General features: G+C 38.5%; 2 protein-coding genes across 2 annotated transcripts in view; one reads left to right on the plus strand and one right to left on the minus strand.

Annotated features, from left to right (window-relative positions):
* The window catches only part of ZPBP (zona pellucida binding protein), a 103,333-nt gene extending 95,044 nt beyond the window's left edge, over positions 1–8,289 (minus strand). The window contains exons 1-2 of the mRNA XM_065884128.1: positions 8,155–8,289; positions 4,590–4,670 (exon numbers count right to left, since the gene is read on the minus strand). Coding sequence (XP_065740200.1) covers positions 4,590–4,670; positions 8,155–8,281 — 208 coding nt within the window. The 5' untranslated portion in view covers positions 8,282–8,289. The remainder of the gene's footprint in view (positions 1–4,589; positions 4,671–8,154) is intronic.
* A 444-nt stretch (positions 8,290–8,733) lies between these two features.
* Positions 8,734–20,418, plus strand: part of SPMIP7 (sperm microtubule inner protein 7) — a 60,262-nt gene continuing 48,577 nt past the window's right edge. The window contains exons 1-3 of the mRNA XM_065884336.1: positions 8,734–8,850; positions 11,290–11,857; positions 19,997–20,094. Of these exons, the coding sequence (XP_065740408.1) occupies positions 8,734–8,850; positions 11,290–11,857; positions 19,997–20,094 (783 nt within the window). The remainder of the gene's footprint in view (positions 8,851–11,289; positions 11,858–19,996; positions 20,095–20,418) is intronic.

A 20,418-nucleotide genomic window follows, 5' to 3' on the forward strand; every position in this document is an offset into this window, starting at 1 on the left:
AAGTCACTAAACAAATGCTACAGGAATACCTCATTCTACTGTACTTTGCTTTACTGTACCTCACAGATTTTGCATTTTTTACCATCAGTGGTTTGTAGCAATCCTGAGTTTCAGATGATGGTTAGCATTTTTAGCAATAAAGTATTTTTTAATTAAGGTACATATATTGGTTTTTAACCAAATGCTATTGCACACTTAATAGACTGCAGTATAATGTAAACATAACTTTTATAGGCACTGGGAAACCAAAAAATTCATGTGCCTTACTTTATTGTGATACTCACTTTATTGTGATGGCCTGTAACTGAACCTGCAATATCTCTGAGTATGCCTGTACAACAAAAAGCAACTACATAAATACCTAGAAAGGGGGAAGAATCTGATTTCCAGAGTACTACATAATATTCCCTTCAAACTCCAGTTTTCAACCAAAAATATGAGTCATGCAAAAAACCAAGAAAGTATAGTCACAGGCAGCAAAAAAAGCAACCAATAGAAACTGTCCCTGAGGAAAGTCAAATTTTGGAATTACTGGACAAAGACTTCAAATCAGTTATTTTAAATATGATCAAAGAACATCATGCCTAAAGGACTAAAAAAGTATGAAAACGATATCTCTCCATATAGAAACTATCAATAAAGGGATAGAAATTATAAAAAAAGATCCAAAGAGAAATTCCAGATTAAAAAGTACAATAACAAATGAAAATTCACAGTTAAAAATCAATAGCAGATCTCAACAGACAGAAGAAAGAATCAGCAAACTTTACGTTACATCAATGTGGGATTTATCCAATCTGAGAAAAAAAAAAATAGAAAGATACGTGAAGATAAATCAACAGTACTCAGAGACCTTTGGGAAACCATCAGGCATGCCAGTATATGCATAAAACTCCCATGGAAGAGTGGAGAGAAAGAGCCAGAAAGAATATTTGAAGGAATAATAGCAAAAACTTCCCAAAATTGATGAAAAACATAAATCCACACATCAAACAAGCCCAATGAACTCAAACTAGGGTACATTCAAAGAGATCCACACCTTAGGCACATCATAATCAACTGTGAAAACCCAGAAACAAAGAATCTTGAAAGCAGCAAGACAGAAGCAACTCATTACATAATATGGTCTTCAATAAAATTAGCTTACTTCTCATCAGAAACCATAATGAAATAGAAAGTCTGAATAGACCTAAAACAAGTAAAGTGATTGAATAATAAAAAAACTTCCCACAAGGAAAAGCTCAGCACCAGTTGAATTCACTTGTGAATACTACCAAACAAGTAGAATTAACAATACTTCACAAACGTCCAAAAAAATAGAAGAGGAGGGAACACACTCCAACTCATTTTATGAAGCCACTATTGCCCTAAAACCAAAATCAGACAAAGACTACACGAGAAATCTACAGACCACTTTTCCTTATGAATATGTACATGATAATCTTCAAAATACTAGCAACCAAATCCAGCAACATGAAAAAGGATTATACATCATAATCAACTCAGATTCATTCCAGAAATGCAAGGCTAGTTCAAAATACAAAAATCAATCAATGTAATACCTTATCATATCAATAGAATAATGGACAAAACCCACTGATCCTCTCAATATACACAGAAAAATCATTTGACAAAATCCAATACCCTTTCACAATAAAAGCACTCAACAAACTCGGAACAGAAGGAACTCTCTTAATCTGATAAAGGGCATCTACAAAAATTCACAGCTAACTTAATAGCAAAAACTGAAATCTTTCCCAGGCCCCCAAGGTCAGGAACAAAACAAAGATATCTGTTAACATCAGTATTGAACTGGAGGTTCTACCTGGAGCAACTAGCAAGGAAAAATAGGCAGATTGTAAAAGAAGAAATAAAACTACCTCCATTTGCAGATGACATGATATTATATACAGGAAATTTTAAGGAATAATTCCCCCTATCCCCCATTTAAAAAATTAGAGCTATAAATGATTCGGCAAGATGACAGGATACAATACCCATCTGCAAATCTCAACTGTATTTCTATACAGTAGCAATGAGCAATCCAAACATTAAATTGATAAAAACATTCTATTTACAGTAGCATCAAAAAGAATAAAATATTTAGGGATACATTTAACAAAAGTAGTACAAGAAGACTCATACACTGAAAACTGTAAAGCATCACTGAAGGAATAAAGAACACCTAAATAAATGAAAAGACATTCCATGTTTATGAATTGCAAGACTGTAGAGTGTTAAGGTGGTAATACTCCCAAGATTGATCAACAGATTCAATGCAATCCCTATAAAAATCCCAATGGGCTTTTATTCCAAAAATTGCCAAAGCTGATTCTAGAATAACACAAAATTTCAAAGGACCCAGAATAGCCAAAACAATCTTGAAAAAGAGCAAATGTGAAGTACTCACACTTGATAATTTCAAAACTTATTATAAAGCAACAGCAATCAAGACAGTGTGGTACTAGCGTAAGGAAAGACATATATATCAAAGGAATAGAATTTAGAGTCCATAAAAAAAAAAACTCATTCATCTATGGCAAACTGCTCTTCAACAAGAGCACCGAGACATTCAATAGAGAAGGAAAAGTTTCTTAAACAAATGATGCTGGAACAAGTGGATATCCACATGCAAAAGAATGAATTTTGATCCCTACTGTATACCATACGCAAAAATTAATTCAAAATGGATCAAAGATCTAAATATAAGCACTAAAACTATGAAATTCTTTCAAGAAAATGTAGGAGTAACACTTTGTGGCTGCTGATTAAGCAATCACTTCTGATACATGACTCCTAAAGCACCAGTACAAAAGAAAAAATAGAAATCAGACTTTATCAGAGTTTAAAATGTGTGCTTTAAAGAACACTATCAAGAAATGAAAGCACAATCCATAGATTAGAAGAAAATATTTGCAAATCCAACATCTGATAAGGGTCTAGTATCCAGAACATATTTAAAAAAAAAAAAAAACTCTTCCATCTCAGTAATATAAAAGACAGCCAAATTAAAAATTGGGTAAAGGACTTGAACAGGCATTTCTGTAAAGAAGACATCCAAATGGTCAATAAACATATGAAAAGAGGTACCACATCACTAGCCATTAGGGAAATGCAAATAAAAAGCACAATGAGAATCCACTTCACATACACTAGGATGGCTAAAATTTTAAAAGATGGACAATAATAAATGTTAATATGGATGTTGGGAAATTTGAATCCTCAAATTTCTGGTGTCAAAGTACAATAGTTCAGGTTCTTTGAAAAATTGTTTGGCAGTTCCTCAAAATGTTAAACATAGAGTCACCATATATCCCAGCAATTTTACTCCTAGGTATACTGAAAACATATGTTCACACAGAAACTTGTCCAGAAATGTTCATAACAGCACTTTTCAAAATAGCTAAAAAGTGGAAACTTCCTAAATATCCATCAATTGATGGATACACAATTGTAGTATATCCATTCAATGGAATATTATTCAGCCATAAAAATGAATGATACATTCTGTAACATAAATGAACCTTGAAAACATCATACAAAGTGAAAGAAGCCACACACAAAACACCACATAGTATATGATTCCACTTATATGAAATGTCCGGAATGGACAAATTTATGGAGACAGAAAATAGATTAGTGGTTTCCAGGGGCTGGAGTGTGATTGCTTAATGGGTACAATGTTTCCTTTTAGAGTGATGAAAATGTTATGGAATTACACAGTGCTGATGGTTTCAGAACCTGGTCAATATACTAAAAACTACTCGAATGTATACTTTACAGGAGGAATTTTAAAGCATGTGAATTTACCTCAATTAAAAAATATATAAAGAGTTGTAGATGCTATGCCTCACGTTACTACTGCAAAATCTTATTAACCCAAAATCTTTATGATATACAGATCCCATTTAAAAAATGTTTTAGCATAAGAACTGCATATGTGGACTTCCCTGGTGGCGTAGTGCTTGGGAGTCTGCCTGCCAATGCAGGGATCCCTGGTCCAGGAAGATCCCACATGCCACGGAGCAACTAAGCCTGTGTGCCACAACTACTGAGCCTGCGCTCTAGAAGCCACAACTACTGAGCCCGTGTGCCACAACTACTGAAGGCCGTGTGCCTAGAGCCCGTGCTCCACAAGGGAAGCCACCATAATGAAAAGCCCATGCACCACAACAAAGAGTAGCCCCTTCTCACCCCAACTAGAGAAAGCCCACGTGCAGCAACGAAGACCCAATGGAGCCAAAAATTAATTAATTAATGTTTTAAAAAAGTGCTTTAAAAAAAAAGAACTGCATACATTTAATATTATGTTTAATTATTATACAATAACAAGCAAAAACACTGTAGACAACTTTAATTAGATAGCTTTTAGAAATAATTATTTTTTGCATACTTAAGAAGTTACAGCAAACAGAATTAAACTATATGAATCTAACTCTGTGGAAACAACTTTAATCCATATCCATAGAGGAATAGGGCCATAGGAAACTAGGATAAGTGGGGAACACTAGCCTTTTGCAAAAGATTGATAAAATTTAAACAACTGCCAATTACTTTCTTACAATTACTGAAAATCTATTTATTAATACCTGGAAAATTTGGTGATCCCACTATTTTCATTGAATCTTGGGTCAAGTGAATACCTCTTGGTAATTGAGCCAAATATCCCACTATCAAAAACAAAAAGAACAGCATTAATCAACAATCTGGCTCATTACAAATTTCAAGACATTCGAATAGGATAGTATCGCAGTATATTTGATGTTTGTTGAAGGGGAGCCATAAATCAATATCCTCTGATACCTGGTATCTCTGTTCCAGCTCTATTCCCTTCATACGCTCCAATGAAATTAACATACCCACCGCTTTCCCTATTATGTCTCACCTTCAGATTTTTCTACATCCACTTAGAATACTCTCAACAAGTCCAAATCCCCACCCTTCAAGACACAAATCACAAGTCCCTCCTCCCTCAAACCTTCTGTTTGTCCTCATTTCTTACCTCTTTAGTACGTCATCAGCAACACTCACTCTACATTGCATTACAGCTCTTCATGCACAGACATAATTTTCCTTATTTGACTATAAGCTCAATAGTAGGATCAGTGTTTATGTCAACTTATCGAGAATCGATATCTTTTGACTGCCTTCATCCAATTCCCCTCAATCCCGCCTCTGGTAACCACAAATCTGATCTCTTTTGCCATGAGTTTGTTTGTTTTTGAAATATAATTGTCCCACAACACTTTGTTAGTTCCTGTTATACAACATAGTGCTTTGATGTTTCTATACATTTTGAAATGATCACCACGGTTAGTCTAGTTATGATAAGTCATCATATAAAGACATTACATTGCTATTGACTATATTCCCCACACTGTACATTTCAAACTTGTGACTCATTTATTTTGCAACTGGAAGTTTGTACCGCTTAGTCTCCCTCACCTACTTCTGTCCCCTTTGGCAAACACCTGCTTGTTCTCTATCTATAACTCTGTTTATGTTGTGATATGTTCGTTCATTTGTTTTTTTAGATTCTACATACAAGTGAAATCATGTGGCACTTGTCCTTCTCTTATTTCACTTAGCATAGCACCCTCTAGGTCCATCCTTGTTATCACAAATGACAAGATTTCATCATTATTTTATGGCTGAGTAGGAGTCCACTGTATGTACCTATTATCTTCATTATCCATTCATCTATTGATGGGCACTCAGGTTGCTCCCATATCTTGGCTACTGTAAATAGTGCTACAATGAACACAGGGATGCATATATCTTTTCTAATTAGTGTTTTTGTTTTCTTCAGATAAATCCTAGGAGTGATATTGTTGGATCATATGGTAGCTCTATTTTTAATTTTTTGAGGACCCTCCATACTGTTCTCCATGGTGGCTGCGTCAATTTACATTCCCACCACCAGTGCAGGAGGGTTCCCTTTTCTCCACAGCCTATCCAGCACTTGTTATTTGTTGCCTTTTTGATAATAGCTATTCTAACAGGTATGAGAATGGTATCTCATTGTGGTTCAGACTTGCATTTCCCTGATGATTAGTGATGCTGAGCATCTTTTTCACATGCCTATTGGCCATCTGTATGTCTTCCCTTGGAAAAAGGTCTATTCAGATCCTCTGTCCATTTTTTAACTAGACTGTTGTTTTTTGATGTTGAGTTGTTTGTATATTTTGGATATTAACCCTTATAGGATATATTCTTTGCAAATATCTTCTCCCATTCAGTAGGTGGCAGTCAAAACGTACAAATTTCTAGTATTAAGATAAGTACATACTTGGCATGTAATAAACCATATGATAACATAAATTATTATGATAAACAAATGATTAGTATAATTAACACTGCTGTATGTTACATATGCATTGTTAAGAGTTAATCCTAAGAGCTCTCAACACAGGAAAAAAAATTTTTTCTATTTCTTTAATTTTCTACCCATATAAGATGATGGACATCCCCTCAACTTATTGTGATAATCACTTCATGATGTAAGTCAAATCCTTACGTTGTACACCTTATAATTATACAGTGCTGTATGTCACTTATACTTCAATAAAACTGGAAGAAAAAAGTATGTTCCTTAAACCTGGAGGACACAGGGATGGGAAGCAGAAGAGGAAGTTAGGGCCAGACTGGGGAGCTCTTTGTAAGCCATCCTTTGACTCTGCAAAAACCAGCAAGCAAAAAAAAGATTTAATCAAGAAAAAAATAACCTGTCAAGCACTGTACCTTGCACATAGCAAATATTAAATAATAATTGTTAAATATGATATATTCTGATGTTGTTCAGTCCTCGCTGAACAAGTGAATGTTGATGGACACATGAGTGTGCACAGACAAGTGGCAGGAGCAGCACAAAAAATGCAACAAAGCTTAGACCCAAATCTTCTTTGCTGTTAACAGAGAGGAGGTACAGAACCAAGAAGAGTATGCTATTCAAAGTCAGATGACCTGGATTTAAATCCCAACTTCCACTAACGAGTCTTAAGAAAGTCAATTAAAACTCCAGGAGCTTCAGTTTTCTCATCTGCAAAATGAGACTAAATTCCAGATTTAGAGTTTTTGTAGGAACTGAATGGACTATCGTATAAACTATAAAACGCAACATAAATGTTGCTTCACTATTCATACCTTACATATTAAGATACTGCGTCCTTAGTCTACTTCTTATATCCTCAGGCCTGATCTTGTTCTTGGATCAAAAGACAACACACACACACACACACACACACACACACACACACACACACACGAGTCGTACCTAGCATAAGATCATGGGCCGTGGTCAAGAAGCATCCTTCTCCTACGGGGTAATTAACAGCTATCAGCTAGTCTCTACTTAAACTAGAATGACCTTTGGACTTTGGCATATTTTGTAATGTCTCTTCACTCCATTTCTTTCCATTCTCCTCCTATCCCCTGTCTACCTCCGCAGCCCTTCCTCATTCATATTCTTGGAGGGCTTCTTTTTTCATTGCCCCTTTTCTGCACAAATTGTATTTTAAACAAACCTCTTTTGTGCTTTCTATGATTCAGTTCTGGGAGATACTTTATTTCTAAAAAGTCTAAAACTTGAACGCAAAATAACTTTATTTCTAAAAAGTCTAAAACTTGAACGCAAAATAACGCAGCCAAAACCTTTCTAGTTAAATGATGACCGTTGAATTAAGCACTCCCTTCGGTATCTTAACTCTATTTTGAAAACATGAGAAAGTATTTCGGATCTCTGAATCAAAAGGAGGAAAAAAACGGCGGCAGCAGAATATCAAAACTTTAAGTTACCAGTCTTTCCTGTACTTTATAGCTAAAACCAACAGATGGAGCTCCAGGACCACGGGAAATGAGAAAGCGGCGGGATGTCTACTCATTTCAAAATACACTGAAATCCTGAGACCCGTACGTCGTGGAAAGCTGGCAAAGGACCCGGGGGCTGATAAGGGGCTTGTTAACAGCCAATTTAATCTCAAGCCTTGAGCTGTGGGTGTTTGAATTACCTCGCCCGTCTATACGACATCAATGTGCCCAGTCCTGCCATTAAATTCAAGAGCGGGACCAGTGATACAGGCTTTCCCATCAGCGGACGCACGTGACACACAGAAACCTCCGGGAGCTGCGGTCCGGAGCCGCCTTCCGCCGCCTCACCTGACGGGGGCGCCCGCAGCACCAGCGCGGAGAACACCAGGACCACCACGGCCCGGGAGAGCGGGAAGCCCGCGGCCCGGGACCGCCGCCAGCCCCGCCGCGCTCGGCAGGGGGCCGAGGCCTCCATCCACCCGCCGCCGCCGCCGCCGCCGCCGTCGCCAGCCGACACAGCGTAGAAGGTCGTTAGGCAGCTCGCGCCCACCCGCCAGCCAGCGGACCGGAAGCGGGGCCGGAAAAAGGGCCACCACTTCCGGCACGGCGGGGGCGGGGCTGGGCGGGTAGTGGAGGCCTGGGGGGCGCGAAGTCTCCCGCCGTCAGGACCCCGCCGTCAGGACCCCGCCGTCAGGACCCCGCCGTCGCGCAGGCAACCCGGAAAGCATAGGCGACCTGTGGAAAGTTGGGGAGCCGCAGAAGAGTCGCGGGCAGAGGGACGGGCTGGCCGAGTCTGAGTGTTGAGGCCAACTCTGGACCACAGGGCGAGGGTCACGGGAGTGAAGGCTGGTCCAGCCCGAGAGGGCTGCCTCTCTCTCCCGACGTCGGCTGCTGACTACCTACGGATTTATGGGACGCAACTGGGCGATGGATGCAAGGTCCAGCCACCAGGAATGGAAGTGGGCCTTGAGCCCCAGGAAGAGGCTGGGCGGGAAAAACGAGGCAACAGCCTTAGATGGAATGGACCGCTCAGCCCGAAAGATGGTCTTTTATCACCTGAGTTCAGAAAGATGCATAAAACCACCCGTCTGCCTACATGGGCGTTTATAGCCAGAACGTGTTAGAATACTCTGCGTTTCTGCGGTGGGAAGGATTCACTTCATGTGAAGGGAGCTACGTACGATACGAGTAAATCTTACCCAGGTGGTACAAGTACATAGGACAATGAAGTTTAAGCAACAGAAGACAGAATGCCCAATAACCCTGTGTAATCAGAAGAAATGAGTGGTCCAGGTGGTCCAAAAGCCATCACTGGGTGTCCTTCTCTCCAGACGAGGGTTTTCGAACTGACAGCCTGAGCACCCACCTGAGTCCACCTTCCCGCTTGTTCGGTGGCGTATCTCGCACATCAATGCCTTCAGATGTATCTTGTTTGTGCCACAGAGAGCATCACCCCTTGCTGTCTTTCAGCTGGCCTGCTTTACCAACTATGTCTTCACAGCTAGAATCGTGTCTGTTTTGCCACCATGTTAACCTCAACTCCTGGGATAGTTCCTGGTATAAAGTAAGCATTCAAATAACCCGTTTATTTATTTATTTATTTATTTATTTTTTGCGGTACGCGGGCCTCTCACTGTTGTGGCCTCTCCCGTTGCGGAGCACAGGCTCCGGATGCGCAGGCTCAGCGGCCATGGCTCACGGGCCCAGCCGCTCCGCAGCATGTGGGATCTTCCCGGACCGGGGCACGAACCCGCGTCCCCTGCATCGGCAGGCGGACACTCAACCACTGCGCCACCAGGGAAGCCCCCGTTTATTTTTAAAAAAGAAAAGAACAGAAAACATCTAGCAGAAAGGAAGGAGAGTTCATTTTGGACCAGGACCAGGATGAAGACATTTCTTAAGGATTACGTAAATATCCAAAGAAGTCCTTGGTTCTTATTAACAAAGGAAATTGAAATTTCTGCTTATTTCTTGAGTTTTCTGGCTATCTTTATGCATGTGCTAATTGGTAAAATGTATCCAGTACAGTTTATTCTACTGAGTAGATTTACTTCTTTAGGAATCCTTTCTAATCTGTATAAAGTCTTGACTTGAGTACAGCCTGTTCAGGCATGTCTTAGTAAAGAGACCTGCATGATTTAGACCCAGGCAGCATTTTGGTCAAGGTCTTGCACTTCCTTTGAGCACACCTAGTAAACAAATTTTACTGAGTAGTGCCCAATAAATCACTGTACTTGTCTGGATATATATTCTGCTAAAATTCCTTTTAATTTTTATAAACAAGTCAACCTGTACAACATGATTTTTACCAAATGAACTTTGGACTGTGGACTTATAGAGAATAAAGGGCAGAGAGGACTGTTCAGACCATGCTAAATCTTGAAATCTCTGTTTTCTGTAATTCAGTCCCTCCTGCCTTGGTCTGCAGTGTAAATTCCTAATATTCAACCTGAGAATAAGAAGTAATATTGGAGATCTTAGTTAATGTATGGTGTGATTCTAAAGATGGAAAGCTGATTGCTGAAAATCAAAAAGAAAGTGGGTCTGTTATTCGTATTTGCACTTTTAACTCCAGTAGGGATGGTGTTAGCTTTTGTGCCCAAATTCTACTGTCTGGAATTCCTTTGATAGCAGTTTTCGTGCAAGACCAAGTTACCTAGTTGAAATGAGCTTTTAAATGAACAGTATATTGATGATGTCTTTTTTGCATTGAGCTAATAGCTGCTACTTACTGTAGTTTCCTGAAATGAGATTAAGAACTTCATTGCTCTTACTCTGCCATCATGGTAGCAAAAAGGTAGGTAAGCATAATGTAGGGCACGTAAAAGATGAACCTGTACCTTGACTATAAATTGCAAGTTACTTTCCTTAAAAATTAGATACATTGATTTAACTGTAATGTAATACATGTTCATTTTTTGCACTGCATTTAAATTTACAATTTATATAGGCAGTGTGTTTTGTACTTTTTTATATCTATCAGGTAAATACTTAAAGTATATCAGAGATATGTTTTAAAAAATATATTGCCTCTTCATTAACTGCTTTATTTATACCCTTTACTGAATCTCATTTACCCATAAAGTATCAACTTATGGAAAAATTAAAAAATGAGCACAGTTTTCCTGAGCATTGCTGAGGAAACTGTCATGGAGATTTTACTGACAAGTCTGTTTTTGTTTTTCCTAAGAATTAAATTATGATGTATCTAATAAATGGTCCAATGTGTTAGAGTTCTAGCTGTTGCCAAGCAACATGGGCTCTGTTTCGTTTAGTTTTTTCTGTTCTGATCCCTTACTTCCTTTGATGGAGAAAAAATATTTACCTTAAAACTTTTTTAAAAGAAGAAACTCTATTGACATTGAGAAAGCCAAATCAATAACTATGTTAGGTTAACCAATCGTCAGTGGTTAGAAATATAAGAGTTTTATAAAGAGAAAGACTTCAGAAGCAATTAATATACAGTCACCCACAATTTTAAAGAGAAAGGCCGTATATATGGATTCACAGCACACACCTGGAAAGATAAGTATCTCTGAAGGATCCTTCCTTTCAAGAACAAAGGCTGTTGAGAATATAGATTACCCACACTATCATGCTCTCTTACGAAAACTGAACATGCCTTTTGTGAAAGGAGTTGAGGACAGACATGACTGTAACAGAATTGAAAAGAAAGGCAACCCTACTTTTCTTAAATTTCACCCTTATCCCCCTTCAGTCCTGCCAGACTATCATTTACACTATCCTTATCCCACACCGTATGGGCCAGATTATCCATTATTTCCACTTCGGGATGATGTACCCTTAGGTGACACCTGTTCAGGGTTTGTGAGTCCTGGTGGTGATGCTTACTTAAAGCCTGGCATTGGCAGAACCATACCAAGCTTGGTAGATTTCAGTGATGTGAAACCTCAACATCGAGTTCCCAGGCCAGACACAGGATTTCAGACGACATTAAAAAGGAAAAAAATGTTACTAGAAGAACTAAAACAAGACAGGAGATGGAATTCCAGGGCAGTACCAGACATTTCCATCAGAGCAAGACTTGGAGGTAAATGAAGTGACATGGGCTTTGTAATTTTTAAACACACAAATGAGAGAGAAGAGCATGGATCTAAGATTTAGCAGTTCATTTGACATAAAATTGTAAAAGACCAAATAAGGAATTCTTATTTTTAAATTATGGATTGTAAGGAAAAAGTAATAAGAATGATAAGCCTTTTTTAAACCTGTTTGTAAAAAAATAGTTGGTTTTCAAAAAATATTCATCAGTATGTGGCCAACACAAAGTATATGTCATATAATTTATTCTAAACACACAGATAACCTAATTTTGCCACAAAGGAATTTATATTTAACTTTGATAATTGTGTATCATGCCTCCTTATCTGTCTCTGTCCTTTGAAAAAATTAACTTGCTGATGATTATCAAAGAGTTAGGTTACAGGAGCTGAAATGCAATGCGAAAGTAGTTGAAAGTAAATTTTGGGGTCTTGTAAGAACAGGAGCTGAAGAGAGGCAACCCCTGCATAAATAACTCCACCACATTCCTGGAGGCAGAATTTGATGAACACTCACTGACTGCTGCACCTTTTGGTTTCTCTGTAAGAACTCCCAGAGGGTGTCACAAGCCTGGCCCAGAAGTGGTGAGGAACTTCCAGAAGAAATCCACGGGCAGTGTTCCTGTATGGAATGTGCCTCGTAGGCAGGGAGTGAAAAGAGATTAACGTGTTTGAGCATGTGGGAAAAGCAAAGACCAAGTGCTATAGCAAGAGATGCTGAGCTTGCTCTAGCCTTAAGAGGCTGCGCCCTCTTCACCACTCCTCTGCAGTGCCCCGTCACAGACCAGAAGCCTAGGGAGGCTGTGTGGAGGAACAGTGACATCATTGTTTTTGGAGCAGTGGAAGCTCATGGTTCCTGCCACTCCTCCATGAAGAGAGGCCATAGGCACTTGGGACTAGGAAGGGAGTACGAATCAGGGCAAAGGTAGTAGAAATGCAAAGCCCCACAAAATAATGGTCCCAAGCCACACTCTCCAGATACCCACTCTTGAACAAGAAAAGAACAATTTGATGAGAGATAAGCAAGGGATAAGAACTATGCTTTTAATGTGCACTCCAGTTGTGGCCTCAGCGGGTAGGCTTAGGGAAATTCCTTAGTTTGGAATGTTCACGTAAATATATAAATGAGGTCCAATAACATTTTAAGAATAATTATTTTATAATCCATTTGAAATACCATCTAGGGAAATAAGGTATTACTGAGAATCAAATGCAATTCACATTGAAGGAACCATTGATGAGTTCAGGCCAGTCTTACAGCCATAGTACAGTTTTCACTGATTCTGAACTAGTGACCAATTGTCTGATCTGTCCAGAAAGGAGCTTGAGCTCAATCTTTTGTTAATGTTTCAATGTACACTAATAGTCATTTTCAAGAACTCTTCTTTAAAGGAATCGAAGTCATTTTTCACTGTAGTCCTATTTTAGACAAGTATGACACTTAGCTTGTAAGCAGAAAATCCCAACCTAGTGTAATTTTTAAGAACAATATTGATTTGTTTCTGTAAGTTTTCCTAAGAGTGAACTGTCAAAGCATTCCAACAAATTAGAGGTGAAGAAGCTAACTTATGACTGAGATAGGGATAACAGACATTGCACCAACAGTTCAGAACCAAATATAGAGCTCATCTAGCCTCTATTTCACTGCCTAGATCAGTACAGCAGAATGCAGAAGATAGGCTCTAGAGTGAGACTGTCTGTACTCTATTCCTGGCAGGAAACTTACTTGCACCATGACCCAGGACTCGTTGCTAATCTCTATGCCTGTGTATCCTTACTTATAAAATTCAGATACTAGTTATAATTTACAATAGCGAGGGCTATTTACCGTTATTCATGTAAAAATATCTGACAAAGGAATGAACCAATAACATTTGTTAGATGTTGTAAAGTTAAACAAAGTCATGTTAAGTTAAAGTCCAGAATTTTCAGTTCCTTCATACATAAATTGTCTTATAAAATTGTAGGAATTGAATGAATTAAGATGGGTAAAATACTTAGCAAAATTCGTGGAACCTGGTAAAGCATTTAATTAGTAGTAGGTGTTATGAGCTATTAACAGTTTCAAAGAACAATACTTGAAGTTCAGGGATTGATTTCAATATAATTTGGCCTATGCTTTCAGTGATTCTGGAAATAATCATTAATTATAAATAAATATTTGCAGTTTTTAGCAAACCTAAATATACATAATTTCTCATACATTCTGATAAAGAAGGATATCTTCTCAGAATTAATTATATCACACACCATTATGCTTTTCAGTGGACTTTCATAAATATCAAAACAAGATCCTGAAAGATTATATCACTGATTTTTTGTCCTATTTCAACCTTATCTAGACATTTAACGGTGGTCAGTTGTTTTTTGTTCCTAGTTCCATCCTGTCATGGGAGCCACACCCTCATGGCCTCATCTGAACCTAATTACCCAAAGGCCCCACCTCCAAATACCATCATATTGGGGTAGGGGCTACAGCATATGAATTTTGGGGTACACACCCTCAGTAACAACCATCTTAACCATTTTTAAGTGTGTAATTCATTGGTGTTAAACACATTATTTTGCAGCCATCACCACTGTCCGTCTCCATAACTCCTTCCATCTTACCAAACTGAAATGCTATATCCATCAAATACTAACTACCTTTCCCTCCTTCCTCTCAACCCCTAGCAATCATTTTACTTTCTTTCTCTATGAATTTGACCACTTTAGCTACCTCGTATGAGCAAAATCATACAGTATTTGTCTTTTTGTGACTGGCTTGTTTCACTTAGCATAGTGTCCTCATGGACAGCAGTGTTCTTGCTGTAGCATATGTCAGAATTCCTTCCTTTTTAAGGCTGAATAATTTTCCATTTTATGTATATACCACGTTTTGTTTATCCTTTCATCCATCAATGGACACTTGGGTTGCTTCACCTTTTGGCTATTGTGATTAATGCTGCTATGAACGTGGGTGTACAGATATCTCTTCAAGATCCCATTTCTGTTCTTTGGGGTATATACGGAAAGGTGGAATTGCTCAATGGTAATTCTGTGTTTAATGTTTTGAGGAACCAGCTATTGTTTTCCACAGTGGCTAATCCATTTTACATTGCCACACACTGTATTAACGCACAATTACAATTCCTTACATTCAAGGAATAAACCCCACTTGGTCATGGTGTATAATCCTTTCAAATGTGTGTTAAATTCTGTTTTCTAGTATTTGAGGATTTTCGCATCAGTATTCATCAGGATATCGGTCCATTTCTTCTTGTGTCTTTGTCTGGCTTTGGTATCAGTTGGCCTTATGGAATGAATTTGGAAGTGTTCTCTTCAATTTCTTTGGAAGAGCTTGAAGTGGATTAGTGTTAATTCTTTTTTAAATATTTTGTAGAATTTACCAGTGAAGCCATCTGATCTGGAGCTTTTCTTCATTGGGAGTTTTGATTACTGATTCAATCTCCTTATTAGTTATAGGTCTGTTCATATTTTCTGTTTCTTCATGATTCAGTCTTGGTAGGCTATGTGGTTTTAGGAATTTGTCCATTTCATGTAGGTTATATAATCGTTTGGTGTACAACTGTTCATAATACTTTCTTATAATCCTTTTTTATTTCTGTAAAATTGTTGGTTCTAAACCTCAGGAGTTCCCCAGGTGAGATCCAAAACTGGCCTCTGTACTCACAGGGCAAGGAGAAAGAGGCAGACTCTCCAGACGGGTAGGTGGCAGGTTTAATTACCAAGGAAACTTACTTATGCTTGTCTTAGGTGCCTTAAGATGAGTAGATCTCTGCACCCACCCTCCAGAATCTTCAAGTTTATGTAGAGGACTTAACAGGGTTCAGTCACGTATACTGTCCAGATGGTCTCAATGAAGCGTTACTCTCTCAAGGCTGTGTTCCTGAAACAGCTCCTCCTGTGGGAACAGTGGGCAGAACATACATTCATTTCAAGGACAGAGGAGGGGGTAGGAGCCTCTGATTGCCTGAGTTCAGCTCATGGCTCAGTGGGTGGTCACGTCCTCTCAATGACCTCCAGCAAAAATCAGTTGTAATGGCCCTTCTTTCATTTGTGATTTTAGTTATTTGAGCCTTCTTTCTTTTTCTCTGAGTCAGTCTAGCTAAATGTTTGTCAATTTTGTTGATCTTTTCAAGAACCAACTCTTGCTTTCATTGATTTTCCCTATTGTTTTTCTATTCTCTCTTTTGTGTCTTTCTGACCTAATCTTTATTATTTTCTTTTTTCTGCTAGCTTTGGGTTTAGTTTGTTCTTTTTCTAGTTTTTTAAGGTGTAAATTTAGGTGGTTGATTTGAGATATTTCTTCTTTAATACAAGCATTTATACCTATGAGTTTTCCTCTTAGCACTACTTTTGCTGAACCCCATTACTTATGTTTTTGTTTTCATTTGTCTCAAGATAATTTCTAATTTACCATGTTATTTCTTCTTTAACCCAATGGTTATTTAGGGGTGTGGTGTTTAATTTTCATATATCAGTTTTTAATTTTATTCCAGTCTATTGATTTCTAGTTTCATTCCATTGTGTTCAGAAAGTATTAATATATTTTACATGCTTTCAGTCCTTTTAAGTTTACTAAGACTTGCTTTGTCACCTACAATATAGCCTAGAGAATGTTCTAAGTGCACCTGAGAAAAATGTGTATTCCGCTTGGGTATTCTGTTGGTTTGAGTGTTCTGTAAATGTCTGTTAGGTCAAATTGTTGTTTAAGTCCTCTACTTCCTTGCTGATCTTTGTCTGGTTGTTCTATTCATTATTGAAAGTAGGGTACTAAAGTCTTCAACTGCTATTGTAGGGCCGTTTCTCTCTTCAATTCTGTCAATATTTGTATCATGTATTTTGAAGGTTGGATGTTTGGTTCATATAAATAAAATAGAGAATAGAAAAACAGCAGAAAAAATAACCTAAACCTAAAGTTGGTTCTTTGAAAATATCAACATAATTAACCTACCTTTTGCTTTATTGAGAAAGAAAACTCAGGGAAGACCACTCACAAAGGGTATTTCAGATGTTAAAAAAAAAACCTATCTGCAACCATTAGAGGAGAGACAACACATGAATAAAAAAAAATACATAGAATAGTCCTTGAATCTTTCTTCTAAGGTTTTGGCTTCATTAAAAGCACCTTGTTATGGAAATATTTTATAATAAAAATAATAAGGCCTATGGGAAAATAGTGTTCATGGTAGATTCCTCCAAACTCATACAGTTTCATGGGTTACACACAAAACCCATTCACTGTAAAAATACGATCACAGTTTTAAACATGTTAAATCTCTAATAAATGAGGAAATACTTTTGTCAAGGAAATAATACAGTGCTTTCCTTGACAAAACACTTGATATTTGTTTGGTGGCATGAAAGCAATGAAGTGAGACTGTGGGTTATGAAGGAGAGGTGTGTAATAGCTGTTCCCAAAAGTGGCTTTTGGCAGCTCACCCCTTCCTGCATGTGCCTGCCACTTTTCCTACCATAAAATGAGGTCTGTTTCCTTCTCACATTGACTCTGGGCTTGGACATATGAGTGGCTTTAGCCAATAAGATATTAGCAAGCATGATGCAAGTGGAGGCCTGGTAAGTACTTGCACATTGAGATTGGTCATTTAGGGATTGTTCCCCTGGAGTTTCAGTCACTATTTTGTGAGAGACCCAACCTAGATCCAGAGGGGAAGAAAAATAAGGCATTGGTCATCAGGCCCAGCTGAGCTCCCAGCTAGCAGTCAATACCAACTTGCCAGCCACGTGAGTGAGGTCATTTTGAACTAGCTATTGGAGCTATGCCTTATGACAGAACAATTCAGAGGCCCAGTAGATGATGAATGGTTGTTTTAAGCTGCTTGGTGTGAGGTTATTTTGCAGCACTAGTTACTGAAACAAGGTAGAAGAAAGGATGTCATCATACTTAGATGTAAGTGTAGTGCCCCTGAGGTATATAGTTGTAATTCATTGCCCTGTTTACTTCTACTCTGGCTTAAAGTCAAAATTTTAGTTTTCTTGTTTTTCTACTTTCCTTTTTATTTTTTTCTAAGTAACTGCTAGAATGGCTACAAATCAGAGGATACCAAAAAGCACCATATTGCTGCTGATGGCATGAGAATCTACTGGAGGGTTTTCTTTGGCCAGCTGAGTCACAGACAGAATTATCCTTCTTCTCAAAACTGAAAAGATCGTGGAATTCAGCACGGCCTCTCTCACGCTGCCTTGGCCTCTTGCCTTCGCTTCTGTATTAGTTTTCTCTCGCTGCTATTACAAACTGCCACAAACTTAGCACCTTTAAACAAAGGCCATTTATTACTGACAAGTTTGTGGGTCAAAAACCTGAGCGGGCTTAACTCTGTTCTCTATTTGAGATCCAACCGCCAAAGTCAAGGTGTGCTCTTTGTTCATATCTGGAGGGTCTGGGGAGAAATCTACTTTGGGGCTCATTCTAACTGTGCAGAATACAGTCCCTGACATCTGAGGCGCCCGTTTCCTTGCTCTCTGGCAGCAGGGGATGCACTCTGCTCCTGGAGTCTCCTCACATGGCCTGCTCCATCTTTACAGTCAGCAGTGCTGTGTCAAGGCCTTCTCACATGCTACTCTCTCTCACTTACCTTCAGAATCCACAGAGGGTCCCCCATTCTCCAGCCCTTCATTGCCACTTCTGAGTTTGCAGGTTCTGTCCTGCTTGGTCAAATATTGACTGAATCAGCATCATCATTATGAAGATGATGTTACTACGTTACTACTATAGGTACTAATAATGTTACAACTACTAACTGATACTGTTATAAACTGCATGCCAGAAATTTGCCAATTCCATTAAATACATTAATGGTAGTTTTTACAACCCTGACAGCAATCATTAAAGGTAAGAAAAATAAGACTCAGGGGGGTCAAATAATTCACGAGGTCACAGTGGTACCTTAGCCAGGAAGTATATACATTATTAAGCCGCAAGTATTGCTGTAGGCTCTTATGGAGCTTCACCAGATTGCTATCCATGGTGACCAGGGTGCTCCTGTGTTATCCCAAATCCCTGTCACAATTCATCTCACCTATGCTTAGATATCTCTGTACTGTCCAGCTAGCTCCCAGTTTTAACATTTTAGTTCATCTTTTGCTGAGTTAGATTAACTCATGGGGCAAAGCTAAAAAGTGGAGGACCAAGTTAGAAGAACCCATGCGGTAGGAAAAGGATCTCTGTGGTACAACCGTTATCTTCACCTACACTAGTCCCCTGTCCAAACCAGAGTAATTTGCCAAAGTTATCAGTCTCTCTTATTAAGACTTACCGAGGAGGATAGGTCCAAGGCTTTCATGTCCTGACATTGGCCTACCTCTTTTGTTCATCTTCCACCATTCCCTGGCTGCCATTTCAAGACGTAGCTATACCCAACCTTCAGTAAGAGTTGTGATGCTGCTCTCACAGGGTAAGCCTACCATTGTGCATACTGTTCCCGCATCTGGAATGACTCTTCTTCCTCCACTTCCCCCTTGTTATCCAAGTCATACTCAATTGTCAAGATGAGGTCAGGTCTTATCTTCAGGAAGATGTTCCTAACTCCCTACAATCTGGCTGGATTAGATGTCCCTCCTCTGCACTCCCGCAGCACTCAGAGCTCAACAGTGATCACAGTCACCACATTGTACTGAAATTATCTACTTACATGTCTGTCTTTTCCATTTGTTCATGAGCACCTCAAAACCAGGAAACCTGTTTTCCATCTTTATACATTCATCTGCTTTCATTTGTGGTGAGGTAAATATTTGTTGAAGGCAGCTTTTATATTTGCCCATCTCTTATCATTAGGTTGAATTATCTACATAGTAAACTCCTTTGTGTCACCACCATCCCCAACCTGTCTGTGTGCACATGCACAGATTAATAGTGCCCAAGAGATCTCTTCCAATAATAAATAACAAATAATTGTACACTATTTAATTAATCTAACTCATAAATTCCAGAGCGCTTCTGTTCTCACTGCTGAGAAAAGTTGTTAGATAATCCATGGAAAAATCAATACCACACAGTTTAGCTTTCTAGTAGGACGTATTTCTGGTGGAAGAAGAAATTCCTATTGCATTGTGTACATTTGTATTTCTTACGTATGTACCCAAAGCACATACATTTTTGTTTTCAGGTTGGACAAGCCCACTGAGAGTTACTGCCTTAAAACCTCATCATGAAGAATACTCAGTAAATCACCTATATACATTTGATGAGAAAGCAACATGTACCGTAAGGTTTTCTTACTGCATAGCATTATGTAGTATTTGTAATCAATTTATTTCCTTGTCTGTATTTGATATTTTATGCCCTGTAAAAAATAGCTATGCATACTGAGTGAAGTAAGTCAGATAGAGAAAGAGAAATATCATATGATATTGCTTATATGCAGAATCTAAAAAAAAATGATACAAATGAACTTATTTACAAAACAGAAACAGACTCACAGACTTAGAGAACAAACTTATGGTTACCAGAGGGGAAGTGTGGGGGGTGGGAAGAATAGTTAGGAAGTTTGGGATTGACGTGTACACACTGCTATGTTTAAAATAGATA

Source organism: Phocoena phocoena, chromosome 9 (genome assembly GCF_963924675.1).
Source record: "Phocoena phocoena chromosome 9, mPhoPho1.1, whole genome shotgun sequence".
In the NCBI taxonomy this organism is placed as follows: Eukaryota; Metazoa; Chordata; class Mammalia; order Artiodactyla; family Phocoenidae; genus Phocoena; species Phocoena phocoena.